General features: G+C 51.5%; 8 protein-coding genes across 8 annotated transcripts; 3 read left to right on the top strand and 5 right to left on the bottom strand.

Moving 5' to 3' along the window:
- The first annotated feature begins 260 nt into the window (after positions 1 to 260).
- On the top strand, positions 261 to 1,432 carry BO80DRAFT_382845 (YoaK family protein). The gene is made up of 2 exons (XM_025716902.1): positions 261 to 590; positions 714 to 1,432. Exons 1-2 carry the CDS (start codon positions 377 to 379, stop codon positions 1,307 to 1,309), a joined length of 810 nt encoding a protein of 269 aa, XP_025575024.1. The 5' UTR covers positions 261 to 376; the 3' UTR covers positions 1,310 to 1,432.
- A 100-nt stretch (positions 1,433 to 1,532) lies between these two features.
- Positions 1,533 to 2,553, bottom strand: BO80DRAFT_407855 (MGR2/ROMO1 family protein). Its single transcript, XM_025717822.1, has 5 exons — positions 2,397 to 2,553; positions 2,292 to 2,318; positions 2,210 to 2,239; positions 2,069 to 2,159; positions 1,533 to 1,977 (listed from the first exon to the last, which is right to left on the bottom strand). Exons 1-5 carry the CDS (start codon positions 2,449 to 2,451, stop codon positions 1,854 to 1,856), a joined length of 327 nt encoding a protein of 108 aa, XP_025575023.1. The 5' UTR covers positions 2,452 to 2,553; the 3' UTR covers positions 1,533 to 1,853.
- Positions 2,554 to 3,344: 791 nt separating this feature from the next.
- BO80DRAFT_455591 (putative cytoplasm to vacuole targeting Vps64) lies at positions 3,345 to 5,641 on the top strand (the record flags this gene model as incomplete). The annotated part of the gene is made up of 2 exons (XM_025722118.1): positions 3,345 to 4,466; positions 4,520 to 5,641. The coding sequence occupies 2 exons, from the start codon at positions 3,345 to 3,347 to the stop codon at positions 5,639 to 5,641; spliced, it is 2,244 nt and encodes a 747-aa protein (XP_025575022.1).
- A 708-nt stretch (positions 5,642 to 6,349) lies between these two features.
- Positions 6,350 to 8,581, top strand: BO80DRAFT_455602 (uncharacterized protein; the record flags this gene model as incomplete). Its single annotated transcript, XM_025722119.1, has 6 exons — positions 6,350 to 6,436; positions 6,491 to 6,630; positions 6,952 to 7,516; positions 7,607 to 8,016; positions 8,060 to 8,275; positions 8,326 to 8,581. 6 exons carry the CDS (start codon positions 6,350 to 6,352, stop codon positions 8,579 to 8,581), a joined length of 1,674 nt encoding a protein of 557 aa, XP_025575021.1.
- A 411-nt stretch (positions 8,582 to 8,992) lies between these two features.
- BO80DRAFT_493940 (ribonuclease P subunit p20 family protein) lies at positions 8,993 to 9,828 on the bottom strand (the record flags this gene model as incomplete). The annotated part of the gene is made up of 2 exons (XM_025723848.1): positions 9,678 to 9,828; positions 8,993 to 9,600 (listed from the first exon to the last, which is right to left on the bottom strand). Exons 1-2 carry the CDS (start codon positions 9,748 to 9,750, stop codon positions 8,993 to 8,995), a joined length of 681 nt encoding a protein of 226 aa, XP_025575020.1. The 5' UTR covers positions 9,751 to 9,828.
- A 159-nt stretch (positions 9,829 to 9,987) lies between these two features.
- Positions 9,988 to 11,888, bottom strand: BO80DRAFT_502422 (uncharacterized protein). The gene is made up of 2 exons (XM_025724323.1): positions 11,385 to 11,888; positions 9,988 to 11,321 (listed from the first exon to the last, which is right to left on the bottom strand). Exons 1-2 carry the CDS (start codon positions 11,474 to 11,476, stop codon positions 10,076 to 10,078), a joined length of 1,338 nt encoding a protein of 445 aa, XP_025575019.1. The 5' UTR covers positions 11,477 to 11,888; the 3' UTR covers positions 9,988 to 10,075.
- A 1,723-nt stretch (positions 11,889 to 13,611) lies between these two features.
- Positions 13,612 to 14,128, bottom strand: BO80DRAFT_455587 (uncharacterized protein; the record flags this gene model as incomplete). Its single annotated transcript, XM_025722117.1, has 2 exons — positions 13,612 to 13,713; positions 13,784 to 14,128. 2 exons carry the CDS (start codon positions 14,126 to 14,128, stop codon positions 13,612 to 13,614), a joined length of 447 nt encoding a protein of 148 aa, XP_025575018.1.
- A 3,258-nt stretch (positions 14,129 to 17,386) lies between these two features.
- Positions 17,387 to 17,766, bottom strand: BO80DRAFT_95445 (uncharacterized protein). Its single transcript, XM_025724953.1, has one exon. The coding sequence runs from the start codon at positions 17,658 to 17,660 to the stop codon at positions 17,451 to 17,453; it is 210 nt and encodes a 69-aa protein (XP_025575017.1). The 5' UTR covers positions 17,661 to 17,766; the 3' UTR covers positions 17,387 to 17,450.
- Between the last annotated feature and the right edge of the window lie 259 nt (positions 17,767 to 18,025).

Here is an 18,025-nt window from a genome sequence, read left to right as displayed (position 1 = left end):
TGCCGCAATAAGGCTGATGGCGCCGCCAGCCGTCAATTGCGTGCTACGACCCAGAAATCGCGCGGGTTCGTATCACCTTCCAAAGCTTTATTTTTTTTTTCTTTCCTTCCCACGGAGATTTTGCTGAAAGGAGTCAATTAATCTCCTACTGGTGGTGAGTGGTGATGATAGATCTGATTTAGGGTTTAGGGTAGAAAAGCTGGTCGCCCTTTCAGCTGGGATCTTCCGATCAACTTCTAGCCAAATATAGCATCCTTATTATATTTTCCACTGCGCTGCATACTGTCTGCATACTCTGCATACTCTGCAACACCCCGATCCTTGTACATATATATCCCATCCTGCGCACTGTTTCTTTTAGATCTCCACCCAAGTGATGTCAGAGCCCTCCCACCCAAAATCACCGGGCCTCCCAGTCGTGGAATCGTCCAGCGTCGACAAGTCGCGCACCACCAGTAAAGAAAGACGATTACTCCAAACCGTCGATAGCAACTATGCCGATATCATCTGCATTATTCTGTGCTTTGTCACCGGTCTCTGCGACAGTTCTGCCTTCAATGCTTGGTCTTGCTTCCTCGCAATGCAAACCGGTGCGTCACTACCCACCACCCACCACCCCCTTTCACCATCATCCCACCCCCTCCCCCCAGCCTTCACCTCACCTTACCACCACCACCACCACCACTAACCCAACCCCCCTTTGCCTACAATAGGAAACACCGTAGTCCTCGGCCTCGGCGCCGCCAACCTCCCAACCGACAGCCACTGGAGCTGGCTAAAATCCCTCGTCTCAATCAGCAGTTTCGTGACAGGTTCATTCATGTTCAGTCGCGCGGGCCGTCTCCTCGGCCCAACACGTCGCGGCACACTCTTCGCCTCCTTCATGGTCCAAGTCCTCCTAATCGTGATCGCCGTCTCGCTCCTCCAAGCCGGGTTAATCTCCAAATCCGACTCCGCCGTCACAGATCACCAACACCACCCCCTGTTGGACCTCATCCCCATCGGCCTCCTCGCATTCCAGTCCTCCGGGTCCATCAACTCCACTCGCTCGCTAGGGTTTAATGAGATCCCGAGCGTCGTCATCACGAGCGTGTATTTTGATATTGCCTCGGATAAGAATATTCTCGCTGTGCAGAATGTGAAGAGGAATAGGAGGGTTGCGGGGGTGGTGGCATTGTTGATTGGGGCGATTGTCGGGGGGTGGTTGAATCGGAGTGCCGGGGGGATGGCGTCGACGTTTTGGCTGGCTGCGGGGATTAAGTTTTGTATTGGGGTGGGGTGGTTGGTTTGGTTGCCGAAGAAGGTGTAGAATGAAGTTGGGGAGGGGGGTGGTGAGGGTGTGGTTAGGTGGGAATAGGTGGGTTGGTGAGTGGGTTCTCTCCGTTCTGGATGGAATTGTTGTATAGATAGATGGTATAGAATTCGGTGTTTTTTTTAGACGGTATAGATGGTTTTCTGGGTTTGTGATAGCGGAATGGCGCTTGTGAGATTGATATAGTATAGATATTGTGGTTTCTAATTCTGGACCGTTGCACTGACTCACGAGTATAGAGTCAATCTGGTAAATGTGGTTGCTCCATCTGTCAAGCATACATATGGACTATTCATCATTCATGATATCCATTAAATTAACCTAATGGAACATTGTTACGACGCCCAGATACGTTGCATCGCATCGGGTGACTAGGCAGCTCCTATGTACATTATACAGCCACCACTGCTCTGCATCGTCTCGACGTCGGTAATTATTCCTCAACCATTGTTCCATGATCCAGGATATGCTATCGTACAGTTTCCCTTCCGTCTCGCAAATTCCACGCTCCAATTGATATTATCCCCATCTCATAGAGCGTTTACTCGCGCATAGGGCGCAGAGGGCTCTGGCGGGGGAGCATCATGGGGGGACCACGGGCGCGGAGCCAGGCATCATTGTGAGGGCCTTCGGAACGGATGACGCTGCCGATAGACATGAACAGGCTATTATGAGCAATATGTTAGTCTAGGCCCCGTCGAGCAATATAGATCGTGTGGTCATATGGAACAGTCGCAAGAAAATCCCGCAACCTACCCGAAAGTAGCACCAGAACCCAGCATGTATTTACCCAGGGTGCGCATGACACCGTTAGGTCCGGCTCCGTATTGGAAGATGGTAACGGTTCCTAGTCCAGATTAGTGGGATTACAGGAAGCGGGATGTGTTGTAAACTGACCGATGATGAAACCCATGATGCCTCCGACAGCTGTTGAATGGAATTAGCACGAGACTGAGGGAGTATGACCTAATTCACATACTGGAGCCCATCAGAGCACCCATCTTCACTGTAGAGCAAGTTAGTTAATCCGTATAGACAGTTTAAAGAGGATCCATCTGGTGAATGTTGGAGGTGGTGGACTAACTCTTCTCCAACGTGGAGGGGCCATGCCCTTGGGGAGGACCAGCAACGACGGGCATTTTCAACGCGGTGACAAATACAAATACAGTGAGCGTAGGAAGCTTGACAGCACCACACCAGGTTCCCGTGAATGGTTGAGACTTGCGGACTGCAGAGGTATAGAGTCGGCAGGAAAGCTCCAACGGTGGGCGCATCGAAACCCGAGGCCCAGAAACACGTGATACCGCCTACCTCATTCGGCCTGGTGGACGGTCCGTGCAGCTTACCTCAGCCACACGTGTGAAAATCACGTGACTTTTGGCCTCAGGCGTAGGCTCGAAGGAAGCCGTGAGCTGATCGGGTCTCTTCTCCCGCCGCAGTTGGTGGCTCCCGATGAGATTTGCTCCTGAATCGTCTGATCTAGTGCGACGACTCATTGTTTCGGCGGCTTAGGAGCCTGTGCAAGGCGGCAGACCCGTCTCGTGCCCCGTCTTCCTTGCTGGCCGGTCGCTTGGTCCGTTCGCTCCTCGGTTCGGGCCAAGACCTCCCTCCCTCCACGCCTCCTTGATCAGAAGCGCCTTCCTGTTTCTCATCCGACCTCACTTAATCTCACCTGTCCAGATCCATCCTACAGTGGTAAGTTTGCCATCCGAGCTCGGCGGTGGGGGTGGACTCGACCGTGCCAGGCGCTGCTGCGTCGTTGCGGAACGGACTCGGTGTTTATGGGGGGTCTTCCGGACAATTGCTAACGTGACCTTCTTTCACCAGCCGATCGGATCGATATCAACATATTTTGGCGCGCCGCCCATCGCTATATACTTTCTGCCCCTGAGGTCCGTCGCGACGGGCTCTCCCGGGCGGTTCTACCCCTAACGCTGCTTCTTCTTGCATATTAGACGATCCCCTTTCCGTTGAACGGAACAGCGCCTATGAGATAGAGCTCCTTCTACCACACAACCCTCGACCCTTCTCCATGACTGCTGTGGCATCACCACCTAGTGTGCAATCGGGCCCTCGCTTGGGATGGTTCGACTCTGGTAACGGAGGACAAGGTGCTCTGTCTTCAATGGACGCGGAAGAAGTCTCACGGACATTTTTGCCGCGGAGGACCGTTCAGAGATCGAATTCCTCCTCTTCCATAGGATCTACTTCATCCACCTCGACCGCTATTACTACGCCGCAGAATTCGAATGCAGGACACGTGAACAACGTTGAATCAGCTACTTGGTCGTCAAAGAAGAAGTCTTCGCGCAACGTTTGGCCCAGTTCCAAGTCGGAGCCGGTGGCTGGGTTGAGCAACGCTCGGTCTCAAGCTATGCCGGCTTTTTCCTCCGGTCCAGGAGCCTCCTCTGCGATGACCGCAATCCACCAACCATCTTCTATCGTCCCTTCTCAACACATGCTCCAAGCTTCCCAGCAGAATGGCGTCCGCGCCGGAAGCGCGCCAGCAGGCGATCCGCCCGCCATCCTGACCCTCTTGCCGATTAACGGTACCTTCGACAAGAAGCAGATCAATGTTCCGTTCTACCCGGATATATTACGCATTGGACGCCAGACGAATGCGAAAACCGTACCAACACCGGTGAACGGCTACTTCGATTCCAAAGTGCTCTCCCGGCAGCACGCCGAAATCTGGGCAGACAAGAGCGGAAAGATCTGGATCCGAGATGTGAAGTCGTCGAATGGTACCTTTGTTAATGGACAGCGACTGTCTCCGGAAAACCGCGAATCGGATCCCCACGAGCTCCGCGAAAACGACACGCTAGAGCTAGGAATAGACATTGTCAGCGAAGACCAAAAGACAATTGTCCACCATAAGGTTTCAGCAAAGGTTGAACATGCTGGGATATACAGCAGCATTCCGAATATTCTTGATCTCACGCTAGGCGACCTAGATCCAGCTTCTGGAAATGGACTCCTTCCGTCCCCCCTCAGTCAACCAATGTCGCATCTTCGGGGGCGGTCGGGGAGCACCATGAGCAACCGCAGTGCTCAAAGCGCGGCTAGCAGCCAGTTCAACGCCATGCAACAGCAGCGACAGATGAACTATTGGAATTCACCTATATCCATTGAACAAGTCGTCAAACGCCTTACGGTATGTGGTTGAAGTCACGCTCACCTGGCTTACGCTAATGGTTTGGTTTTCAGAGCGAAATGAAACAGGCTAAGCAGCAGACTCAAGAGCTCCGCCAAACGGACGAGTTCCTGACGACAATAATGAAACCTGGATATATCGAAAAGGAGAAAGCGAAACCACCACCAGCGGATAGTAACGCTGCTCGTCCAGTCAACGGACGACCAAAAATGCCTCGCGTCGACTCTTTCTCCCGCTTCTCCGAGCCTCCAGCGCCCCCGCCGCAGCAACCGCTGCCCGAAAAGCCGGATGCTCTGCCGCGAAATGGCACAGATGCGCTCCCTCCGTTGAAGCGTCCTGAACCAGATAAAACCAAACTTGGCACCAATTCGCCTGTGACACGCGAAAACAGCCAGATCTTGTCGCTCATCGAAGCTTTGTCGTCCGCAAAGAGGGAGCTGGATAGCCAGGGCGCCCGTGTTAAGGAGCTGGAAGCATTACTGATTCAGGAGCGGAATGCGCGCGAGTCTGCGGAGGAAAAGGCCAGGAGCCTAGAAATGCAATCCAACCAAGCTGCTTCGGACCCTGTGTCTGGAGACGCTGATTTAGACCGTGAGAACACGGTACAAATCGCTTCGACAGAAGACTCACAGACTGTGATGCCAGAAGCCGAAGCTCCAACCACAGAAATTGTCTTGCCTGATGCTGAAAAGGAGCCGCTACCAGAAAGCCCAACCGATGTTTTACAACGCCGTCTGGAGACAATGATACAGGAGATGGAGGAGATGAAGAAGCAAGTCACAATGTTCAAGGACCGGGCAGATCTAGCGGAGAATGAGTCTGCCGAGGCGCGGAAGTCGCTAGCAGAGATGATTGAAACTCTGCGGCAAGAGCGCGCGGAGCGTGCTCAGCGCGAATCCGTGCCTGATGCGCAAAAGAGTGCGGATATCCCGGAAGATGCCCCGTCTGACATGCCCAAGACTGCCGACGAGCAGGCAAGCGTTTGCGCCGAGCAACCGCAGCTCTCAGCCACGTCCCCTACCAAAGGCATGGACAACGCGACAACCTTCGCGAAGCAATCCCACCGGCATGACGTCTTGGAACAGTCCAGTCCATTTGCGTCGATGCTGGGGGTTGTGCTTCTAGGCGTTGGGTTGATGGCCTACCTGAATGGGTGGCAGAAGATGGACAAATAAACCGTCTTAAATGTCATGTCTTTCCTGTTGCCCCTGTTGGAGCATTTGTCTTTTGCGTTCAATAACACCGAAAAGCGCCTTGGTGTTCCAGTGATTACCTCCGATCTTTCATACCTTTCTTTCTGATCCTCCCTTGGTTTTATCTTACAGTTTGCCCATCTTGTATTCTGATCCGAACAGGGTTTATGCGTTGGTTTTGTGGGTTTCTTTATCTTCGTTCCCGTTATTCCCATTTATTCTTTTCTTGACATCTTCTTATGTGCAGTTATCTTTGTTGCATAACTTGCATGACTCTCTCTCACTCTCACACTTTCCTGTTGTTCCTAGATATCACCACACCCTGTTGTTCCAGTAACGAATCCCTGGCAGCAGTGGGTTTTCTTTCTATGTTGATGTCTCTTTCTCATGGGCAGAAGCAGGTCATGTAAAGGCTCACCCGCCTTTGTGTATTAGTCTCTCATAGCATACTTCTTTTTTCAGCCGAGCGATGAATGATTATTTCATGCTTTTCTGTCTTACTTGACATATGCCCAGGCTGTTAGAAATGCGTATGCCACCTGGTCCGGTGGCTCGAGTGTTTGCAGGATATATTTTGATGCCGTTCTCACGTGATAAGCCTCCTGAGACATGGATGATCGCCACTGACGCCTCACATCCAGCTCAAGGTGTTCCGCGACATGGTTACACCCCAGAAGGCCATCTCCGATCATGCTTTCGGGCGCACCAGTAGCCAAATCTGGACCTAAGCGTCGACGGCGGATCTGCCGCGCTTGTGATTCATGCTACAAGCGAAAGGTGACATCTCCTGACCTGCGATCCGATCCGTTCTTAACCGAATCTACTATTTAGATCCAGTGCGATGCAGCGACGCCCCGGTGCAACTGGTGCCATCATCACGATCTTCCTTGTACTTTCAAGCGCAATAAGGAACGAAATGAAGAGCTCTCAAAAGCCCGTCAACATCCCGAGTATGGACTTCTGATGCAGCAGTGAAAGTTGCTAAGACTTGCTTTCAGCACCCGACAGCCCACTTCGAGAGAAACACTCGCTCCACAAGGTAGTCACTTGCACATTTCTATCACTAATCTCACTAGGTGTGCTCTCAAGGTGAGTCTGCCATGAGTGAGCCAAGTACCGACTCGGCTCTTTGGCAAGTCCTGAATCTGAGCCTCCGAATGTGCGTGATGAAGTCTACTCAGCCAGATCGTCACACCTTTCAGGTTTCTTTCTACAATCTCTAAGCTCAAACCTGGCTTATGCATGGCACTAATTCCATCATGATGGTATGCAGATCCCAACCGTCGATCGAGTCCGCCGTCGAGACGTCACAATCCCGACTCAATATCAGGGGTAGATTCTCAGAGCAATTTCCATGTCGCAGGACATGTTCTGGGGAACCTCTGCACCTTCAATGGCCTGCCTTTCTTCTCATCCACCGGCCGACAGTGGATCAAAGCACGCACCGGCCAAGAGGTGAACCTAGCTTACATGTCACCATGGCCATCTACATCCAGCCAAATGACATCTACAGGCGTTCCACATTCCGTGGCGCTGCCGGAGAAGGCGACCGTGATTCATTTGCTTGACGAATGGAAACAATCGGTCTTTTCCAAATTGTTTCCATTTGTTGATCGAGAGCTTCTTGAGTCCACGATCAAGGCAGCATACCATGATGAAACTACCGTCTCATCTCCTGGGGCCGACAGTGCCAGGGCTTGTATACACGCCTTTACGGCCGTGTGTTTGTCATCTTCGATTCCTCATGGACATCAAGTCATGCATGCAGAGGATCATGTTCTCGCGGCTTACAAGCTGCTGCCCGGTTTGTTGCTTGAGTCGGTCACTTTAGATGGTCTCCAGACTGTCTTGATGCTAGTAAGGTACCCTGGATGTGATTGGGGACACCATTGTTGGGAGACAATAATTCCTGGAGGGGATATGCTATGCTGACACGTGTACTATCAGTGTCTCTGTTCTCTGGTAGTTACAGGCAACATCTTCTATCTCGAGATGTTATTAGCGACGTCAACGCGATTCATCTTTCACCTCAATGGCCACCTCGCTCCAGTCTACATCAATGACGACCAATTCAGGACGAATCTGCATATCCGGGATTTGTTCTGGATATGTTATATCATCGACAAGGAGTTTAGTCTACGGACCGGCCATCCTCCGTGCCTCGACGAGACTCACTGCGACCTTACCCACCCTCATGTCCAGCAGACTACTCCGGAGTTCCTCACCTGCATACGTCTTGCTATTCTTCAGTCTCAGGTCTACCACGGCCTCTATTCCATGAAAGCTTTGCGTCAGACCGATGCTCAATTACTGAGCACTATTCGCGACCTTGACGATGCCTTGGAAACCTGGAGAATGTCCATCCCCGCTCGCAATCGGCCACGGCTTATCAATAGGGAGACCGACGCCATCAGTACGCCCCAATACACTCTTTCAGCTGCAATACTTGTACTGCATGGCCATGATCCACCAAGCCAGCGGAAAGTGTTCTGTCTGGGTTCAAAATCATGACACGTCCGAAGCGGGCTCCAGCCTTGCTATCAGCGTTGAAGCCAGTCGATCAATGCTGCAGAAATTCCTCGATGACCGGCTTCACTTTGATAAGAATAATCTGAGGTATTCGCATATCTTCTTTGTTGCATTTCTAAGTCGCTAAGCTGTCGCAGGTCCTGTCTGCCCTATTTCCTGACGGCGATCTGCCACCTTTTCTCTAACATCCTCCTCAACCCGCTGAGCGAAGGCAGTGATGACGATTTGGATTTGATCACATCAGTTCCAACCCATATCCGGGCTCGTTTACCACCGGAGATCCCGCGATTGTCGACCCATCAGATCAAGCTTTTTGAGGATTTCGTGATGGAGTTAGGACGCCTCGCGTCCAGCGCTATCAGCAAGGCGCAGGATTTTTTTGAACATAGCTGAAGCTTTGTCTCTAATGTACACGGCAGTATTATAGACCAGTAACAGTAGTGGTAGAGATGTGATTGTCGGATCCAGGCGTTGCCAGCGGTTGACTTTCGCTTATGCTGCGCGCTGCCATAGTCGTTTGCATAGATGATGTGCGGACATGATCCGTGCACTGTCAGGCATTCTTTCAAGAGCCCTGGGATATTGCTGTCATAGCACCGGACATGACTCCCAACAGTGCCGTATCCGGACGAGTTGTAGTTCGAGTGAGCAGGCATAGCAGAATCAGGCTGCTATCACACCAGTGCGCGCGCAGCTGTAGTCCACCCCTCACAATAATAGGTGCCATCTGTGGAAGCCAAAGGCCATAATACCTTTCTGCCCATTTTCTTCACCATACCATACCATCCCACAAAGAAAATCCCCTCACTTCAACGAAACCGCCACCTCCACCATATTCACCCACCTTGTCCTCGACTCCGGCACCTCACCCTCAATACGAGCAACATCCCTCTTCCTCTTCCTCACCGCCGCCTTCGACAACCCCCCTTCCTCAATCTCCCTCTTCAACCTCTCCACCCTCTCCTCCTTCTTCCCCCCCTCCTCCCCCCCATCCCCCTCCTCCTCCTGACCAACAACATCATCAACAACAAGCACACTCCCCGTCTTCACCTTCACCAAAAACTCCCCCTCCCTCCCATCCCTCTCAAACCACTTCCCCACCTTCAACGCCCTCTCCATCGCCCGCCCCGTCGCCTTCACAAACACCTCTTCCTTCTTCAACGCCTCCTGACTCTTCGCCAACGTCGCAATCTGCTCTTTTCTTCCCCCACCTCCACCCCCGCCCTTCTTGTTACCAGCAAGTAAAGAAGCACTCGCTCGATTCTCCGCCGCCCGGAGATACTTCTGCACGCGCTTCACGACGCCCATGATGGGGGATGAGGACGATACGTAGATGGTTTTGGGGGTTGAGGAGCCGCTGTAGGGACTGGGTGTGGGGGGGTGCGGGATGGGGCGTTTGGTGATTTTGAGGTCTGGGTTGGTTAGTTGGTGATTAGTTGGTTGGGTGGTTTTTGGTGAGAAGGAGGGGGCAGGGGAGGGGGGGAGGTACGTTTTGGGAGGCGTGGCATGGATTGGTTTTTCTTTTCGAATTGGAGAGATTTGGTTAGGGGTGTGGGGGCCATTTTGGCGGTTGGGTTGGTGAGTCCTTGTGTGAAATGGGTGGTGGTTCGTTTGCGAAGTGAGGTCGTGATGTACGGAGGATTGGCTGCGATGAAGTGATGCGATGCGATGGAGGAACTGGAAAATGATGGCCTTGTCCGGATGGGGTTAGTGTGGTTTGGGGAGGGCTTATCGGGGGCTTATCGGCTTATCGACTATCGGCTATCGATGGGTTGGGTTCTTTTGGAGATGATTCATTTCGCATTAAATGTGAAGCAACTAAGCTCTTCTCAAATTACATACATACCACCCTTTTGTACAGTCTTTCTAAGTGCGCTCAATATCTCGTCAGTATGCGGCCTGTGGCTCCGCCTTGGGCTCCTCTGCGGAAGAAAACAGCGCCCGCATCTTCTTCTTCCGGCTCTTCTTCCCCAGCTTCTTCCCCGTGTCGGCGGGGACGCTTTCGGTCCCTGTCTCTTCAGTCATTGTACGTTGGATCTCCGAGTACTCGGGAACAGCTTCCTCCACGCGTGCCTCTGGAGCAGGCTTCTCAGGGGCAGGCGACTCGTGCACCTCCCTGAACCAGTCCCGGTCTTTGCTCCCCCACCCCCGCCATGTAGTCCAGCGATCAGTCGCCGGCGGATTCTCCGGTTCTTGTGGGTGAGTCTGATCCTGAGCCTGATCCTGAGCCTGGGTCTCTGGAAAGGACTCTTCAGCGATCGGCTCGTCAGCTGGGGCATACCTCTCCTCTGTATGTGTCTCAGGAACGTAGACGTCGTCGGTCAACGCGGGGAAGGCCTCCATCGGGCCCGTGTCGTCAGGGACCGATTCAGGATATCCCTCGGAAATAGGACCCTCTGATGGCGGTCGGTCAGACAGGGTCTCCTCGATGAAAATCACTGCCTTGTTATATCCTCGTCCGGGACTGGTAGGGTATCCGCTGTCATCATCACCATTCATCCCCTCTCCCTCGCCGTCATGGACACCATTTATCCTCGGGAACTGCTTCAGCTCGGATAACTTGGCCTCATAGATTGCCACCATTGCCTGCACCAAGCAAGTGACGAAGCCTGGCTCCGCGCCAAGGAGATACTGGAATCGCGGGCTCTCGAACAAATCCTCGTCCTCGTCGAAGGCGGCTGCCAAGCGGCTCTTGACATAAGTGCTGAAGAACCACTGATCATAATCAGGGATCTTCCCGAAGGCCTTCCTGGCGACACTCAAGACATCGAATATGGACAGATCCTTGTCGAGCTTCTGCATGTACTTCTTCGCGAGGGTCAGCAGACCCCGGAGTTCGTACTTGGACGCCGCCGAGTAGGCGAGCACGCTCCGACGGTACTCTGTCTTCGTCCAGTCGCCGCCTTGTCGGAGAGTTTGGTAGGCGCCGGTGTGGAGGTAGTGCACGATGGTGTGGGTGATGTCGTCGTCGATGTCGGGCAGTGCGATGCAGGGAGTCGTCCGGGTGATGAAGTTAGGGTATGTGCTGAGGATGTCTGCGAACACAGGGGACTGCTTGAGGTAGTATTCCGGGATGGAGTATTTGCGCTCGCCAGGACCCATCAAGACGATGACGAGGCGAGTATCGTATGGTCTACCACGTAGAACAGCCCCTTAGCTAGATTCTCGCGACAAAAAGAAAAGTAAGATCACTCACGACAGCTCCGGCTGCTCATACTCCTCGACCTCATCGTCAAATTCCGGCTTCGGCGCATACCTCGCTGACATGTTGCTGCCGTTGACGACCATTGTGTCTATCGTTTACCTCTGCTCTCCCTCAACTCGACAGAACTTGTGGAATAGAAATACCAACAGATCGCAAAAAGCTCCAGAAGGAGGGGAAACGGTCAAACAGGCACGATTGCAAATACAACCAACTGCAATATTCAGGGGGGCACTCGCAGGATATAGCAGCTGGTATACGTCAATAGTATGCATTGAGACCCCAGTTCATACCTTATGAGCTGTTCAACCATCGTCGACGCCCCCGGCCAATCACGCCGCAACACATCAAGGTGGGTTTGCTTTTGCCTCATAAAAACCTCGAGTGCCGTACGGTTAGAAAAAGCAAGTGACTCAGTCACTCCAGGTGCCATGTTTCATCTGGAGTGGAGTTGGACCTTGATGTGTTGGCTGAGGTGAGAACCGGTCGTCATTGGGCAGAGAGGGGCGTGGATGAAGCTAGAAAGGCACCCAGTCCTCCCCACTATCCTTCTCCATTGCACCACAACTGACTGCTCCACTTTTCTGCTTGTCACTACAATTCTCCGATCCACACTGTTTACGATAACCCCTCCTAAACCTTTCACATTCACGATGTGCTTTGCACACAGCCTAGTATATACACCCCAACCGCTGTCGTACGGTGTGGTCCTAACCTCTTTGCTAGAGCCCATTTATTCATCTTAGCCAGTACTCTTTGCATCACCGCACTTGTTTTAATTACCGAGCTAAATATCTTCAACACAGCCCGTAAGACTAGTGCAACGTTATTATATAGCAAGGTTGCCGTTGCATCACCAGGATCTTTTCAGAAACTGTTTAATCGCCTCAAACACAACTCTTTACACACTCGATTCTTCGCCATGGACATATCATCTTCAATATCTCGGAAAGAGCAGAACCAGCGCCCATATATATAATCCAGGAACCGTGCTGAACCTAGACTCCGTCTACTTGTCAGGAACCGCTCTAGGCGCGCTTCTAGATTGAATCCTAGAGCCGGCGATGGCCAGAGCCTCACACTACTGTCCTTGCTTAGATATAGAAACCTTTGGCGGTTCTTGCACATGTGCCCTGTGACGAGTGGACGATAGCCTGCCTCAACCCCGGATCTCTGATTCTGCTTACCCTCTACGGCTCCTACTCTACCTCTTCTATATCTGAATCGCTAACTTTGCTTATACCTCTGCAGTCTCGCTTGAGAGCCTCGCGAACAGGTGCCCGAGCGGGAGGGAAATGGACCTAAGAATTAGAAGCAGTGGTGTGTAGTCGTGCTTCTGAAGAACAACAAAAAACAAGGACACACTGCATTCAGGTACAAGCCTGCTTCAGCCAGTCACTCACTCAATCAGTACCAAACTATGTATACACGGCATCTCCCCCCGAAATACACAATCTAATCCCTCATCCCCTCATCGGTACCTACCCCCGAACAAAACCAACTCTAAAGCCACACAACCCTCACACCCAACCCCCCCTCAATCCATTATAGGAAGGAACTCAAATCAATATTCCCTTGATGGCATCTACTCCCGAACCAGGCTGAACCTTCCTAGGTCGAACTAATATAGCCCGGCTTCTCCAGGAACCCGGAAACTCAATGGCAATTGGTCCATGGTAGACCGAAAGCGTCATTTGTTGCTCTATGTGGTAAGCGGGGAAGTGTAGCTGTTTTTGGTGCATTTGAGGAGTTTTGAGTTGGATAATGGGAGGGGTTGTGCTTAGGATTGGAATTGGGATGGTTGACTCGGTGTGGGTTGGTTTTGAGCCCGTGCTCTGGCAGATACTTTTAGCAAAAGTCGCCATTCGGGTTACTATGCTAGGACGACTATGTAGGTTCTGGGGTTCTGGGGTTTCTACGGGATCAAATTACAGTGTCTACTTTGGCAATCCGAGTCTACTTTGAACATCATGGTCTAGTAGAATACTAGTTTGGGATATAATTGGATGCAAGACTTCATTATAGCATAAATCATCAGAGTACAATACTCAGTCGTATACGTGAACAACCTAATCCTCATAAAATCTCATAAATATCGTCACTTCATAATCATCGTAGGTCCAATCCAGAATAGTCAAGCAGGCACATCAATGGAAAGTGTGCGTTCGTATAGTGTGTGTAGAATGCGATTTGTGTGCGGAATGTGGAAACGCCTTGCGTTTTAGCCCAAACATGGCTGCAAGAATCCGGCGTCGTTTCGACTGCGAAGTAGTTTCTGGACCATATATTTCCGTGCCCATGAATCCATATTCCGAGGGTTTCTCTGTGATCTCTATGTGCTCTGCGGACTTTGTGGTCTTTGCAGTCTCTGCGGCATGGCTGCGGTGCCGCACCATTGTTTTGACCGCTTTGGTGATCTGGGTTCGGATGGGAGCGTATTCGAATTCCATGCTAGTGGGGATGTCTGGTTCATCTTCGTAGTATGTTTCTCTGATGAATCGTGCGTCGTCTTCCTCTGCTGCCTTGACGCATCTGCGAAAGATGTCGTGGTGGCCTAGGCAACGGCGAAGGTCGGGGGTTTGAGATGAGGCTTCACGTTGCAGCTTGCCGTGGGAAATGGCGGCCAGCTTGCCTGGAATAGCGGGTCGGTTGGTAATTTGAGACATGCCGGCACCAAGACGAGGTGCTCGACGTAGTGTTGCCGTTGATAGGTGGAGGAATTCTGCTGCGGCAGACATTGTATTGGTTAAAATGGAGGTAGATGGTCTTCACTTGAACGTAATAAGCATTCGTCTGATTGTGTCGAGTATAGCAAGGGCGACTGCATTTATATAGTGATTTCTCTGAGAACCTTAAGACATAGTAATCGCAGCAAGATACCGCGATAGGAAGGACACGGTCATTGTCGCCTTGTGCCGTTATCATGCTTCGTCAACCCGTGGAGTGATCCGTTTCAACCATGGATGAGACACGTAAAGCTGGCCTGTCAATCGCGGACCTTCAAGTCACAACGTCAGAAATAATTTAACCATGCAATTTCTGCAGGCCTGGAATGCCACGCGGCCTCGCTCCTTCATTTCTCCTTGTTGGGCGGTGGTAGCAAGGGTGGCGATCCGCCTCCCCGGAATCCTTGATATCATGGATCGACACCACCTTCCTCTTGCAGCGCAGGGTCTTCCCGGAGAAACCCCTTGCGTGGCTTTCTATTCGCGCGTTGACGCTCCGCGAGTGGTTCCTCCAGTGCTACACAGTTTCAAGTCGCCCTGGTTGGTTCCCCGGTCACATCCAGGTCCCCAAACCATCCAGACCCTCCATCTCAGTCATCTCAGTGTCTGACGGCAGCGCAGCCCACCTCTCAGCATCCGCCTGCCCCCTTAGGTAATGAGCAACAGTGCATTGCTCATCGACATCCTTATCTTCCCCACCACAGTTCCTGCAGATACCGTCATTGAGAGTAGCTTCGAGTCATCGTCAACGGACCTGTGATATTGCCAATTCATTCCTTTGCCACTGATTCGCGCGAGGTTCAATTTTTTGACGATGTATGATATGCAGTGCGTGTCAAGGTCTTAAGATCTCAAAATTCCGTCGTGAACCTAACACCCAGCTATCTTGGTCAGCGTGTCTGTGTAGCTATGAGGCACACAAGAGAAAAGTAGCTCATCCAGACCATGCCCCGCTTACCAGTGGGGATTACATCATGTCCCGGGTGCATGGTACGTACTCTGTAGTAAGTCAATGGCATGAAGGTGGGAGCGAAGGAGACGCGTCGCCGAAGGTGCCCGTGGCCACGTGCTTGCAGTCTCCTGTTAGTGGGCTAGACAACTTGGAGATGGCCACCCATGGATTCACCTTCCCCAAAGCCCGAACCACCCAACGCCCAGATCCCGGCATCTTCGCCCATTGGTCTCAAGTGTTTGTGTCTAGCTGGTACCGTCACATCGCCACTTCTTTGGCTTCGCCCTCATTGCATTACCAACCTACGTTGGATGTTTTCATTTCTCTTCTGTTGATTTGCACATGGGACCCCTCCTACTCCCATGATCAGCTGCTCATACTGACTTCTTAACGCAAGCTCGGTGAGCGCATTGTCTTGTCAGATGCTCCGACTACAGCCGGAACTGCTACTTCGACATCTAAATCATCACGATAACAGATGATAGGCAGATGATCAGCAACCGCAAAACATGGTCTTCTATTTCCTTTCTCCTCCTTTCCTACATCGACTTTCCTGCTTCTCATGTGCGTCATTCGGATAGTTCGATCCCGATCTCGACCCACAAACCTCCTGAAGTTGCAGGACGGTGGTAATGGGTCTTCTGATGTCCTGCTTTGGCATTGTGACTATAACAAGCATAGCCAGTTGACCCTGGGCCGGTAAGGGCTCTTAGTATGATATAATCTATCAATAACAGTATATCGTGTTCGATTGCTATGCAAAAGGCATACATGCAGCTCACGCCAAGCTTGTATAGTCCCAGCACTGTATACAACAAAAAAACGAAATGCAGTCCCAGGTCTAGAACACTAGCAGTCTCTATATATCCCGGATGATCGGTACTTCAGGGCCAAACTACCCCGGGTTCTATGCTGACTTGGCCCCGATCGTAGACTCGGCTCTGTTGGTCTAGGCCAATACGCCCAGGCAAATATATAAGTGAGTGTGGCAAGAATCCAACAGACACAAACATTCCTCAAATAGAGAGTTTGTCATGGCTAACGCTAATAATCGAGAAGGCCTCATCCCATCGTACAACTCAACTGGACGCTAGGACAATATCCCAAAGATAATTGGCTTCCTATCTCAGCTTGGAATTGCATTTATCATCTAGACGTACAGACACATCTCGTTCATAGATACGTCCGTGACTCACAGACGCAGAACATGGAACTCTACGGCCGCATCGATAAACATTCCCCCACCATCTGAAGTCTTCATCGCGATAATATATAGAATTGTCCTGTCGGCATTCCTCACCATGGCCGTGAAACTCAGCGTGGCCGAGAACTGCTCCGTGTACTAACGGAGCCCCCTTCCTGAGCCACCCATCGTTTTCGCCGAGAACTCAGTTATATATATGGGTGGACTGCGATGACCCCTGGTGGATTACTCGCTGCCTCCAGGCCCTCGCTATTTAGCAACGTGGCGACTTATTCTTGGAGCTATCCAATACAAACTATATAACCCATCGATGCCACGAGTTCCTGTTCTACATGTCTGTGGAGATATCAACTTTCTTATCTTCATCAATACCTTTCTCACACCCGCTCTTCCTGTGCTTGTATGGAATGAACTAGCCCATAAGTCTGACCGGAAATTATGTCTCTGGTGTCAACGGTACAACGACCAGTGAGGGCCCATTAGCAATAGCAAGTGGTACGAAGTTTCCCAGTGTTTCCCAGGGAATGTAAACCTACCTTGCTTTAGAAGTTAACACAGACACCAGTTTACAAAACTAGGACGATCACAAGCGCTGGTTTGACTCGTTATATTCCGACTGCGTGCGCAGAGGGCGATGAACGGTAAAGGCAGACTCCATCTTGATGGGAACGTATGAGCGTCTGGGCCCATCGGGAGATTAATGAGTGTGAGTTATACCCACCCTGGCATTTGTAGTTTTGTCTAATAGTAATTTAACAAGCCCTGCATCAAACAAGATCAGAACAGCTACATCGAATAATCCGTTTACAGCGCCAGATTTGCTCATTCCGAGCCAGATGGTCAACCAACACGTGAAATGATATGATGATATTCTACACCCGTCGGTCAAAGCACGCTTGCATGCGTGAATGCCGGAAAAAACCAGCTACCATAGATGAAAGTAGCCAGGCTAGGTCAGGCCTTATCTCAGGCTGCCACTTCGACGAAGAGGGTCACTATTCATATATCGTCACCAATAGCGCAAGCCCTCCAGATAGGTCCGTTGCATGAGCTCATTATCGGTGAAGAGAGGAGTCCACATTTGTTCTGACCGCATCAGCCAAAGACAAACCATTGTTCAACGCAATGGCCTCGAGACAAGTCTGGGAATCTCTGCTGGATATGAATCCGAGGGACGTTCAATCCGTGATTATTTCCACGGATATGGCTAATGAAACCCTGGGGGTCAATCGGAACAGTCGGTGATAGGCTGAGCTTCCTTCGTCCATGCCAGGTACTGATAGCCTTTCATTGACCATTCTCTGCGCCAGACCTGATACCGCTCGGTATCCCTCGAAATACCGCATATGCTCGTGCGTCATGCTCGCGCGCAGAAGAAAAGGCCCCATCCAAAAAAATCCGCATGAGCTTAGCTGTTTCTGGGCATCAATGAATTGTCCAGGATGCTGCCCGAAAAGGAGGTGAAGTGTTGATGAAGGAAGCTGCAGACCTGCAATGGCGCTATCTTCTGCTGCTGCGTCATTAGTTGAATAGATGTTTGATGCTGATTCCAAATTCTCACTCTCTGCCAGATACCAGTACTATTCCACTAATCATCTTGTCAACCCTCACCGACTCCCAGGTGGAAGCATTGCCTGCGTACGTGGTGCAGCTCATCTGCACAGCCAGGCACGAGTCCTTGCCATGAGGTAGCCAATGGCCGGAGAATACAAAGGCCGCGTGGATGAGCTGCATCGCCTGGGACCCATCCTCG

The sequence above is a fragment of the Aspergillus ibericus genome, assembly GCF_003184845.1.
Source record: "Aspergillus ibericus CBS 121593 unplaced genomic scaffold BO80scaffold_21, whole genome shotgun sequence".
In the NCBI taxonomy this organism is placed as follows: domain Eukaryota; kingdom Fungi; phylum Ascomycota; class Eurotiomycetes; order Eurotiales; family Aspergillaceae; genus Aspergillus; species Aspergillus ibericus.
This window is presented reverse-complemented; position numbering and strand designations above follow the sequence as displayed.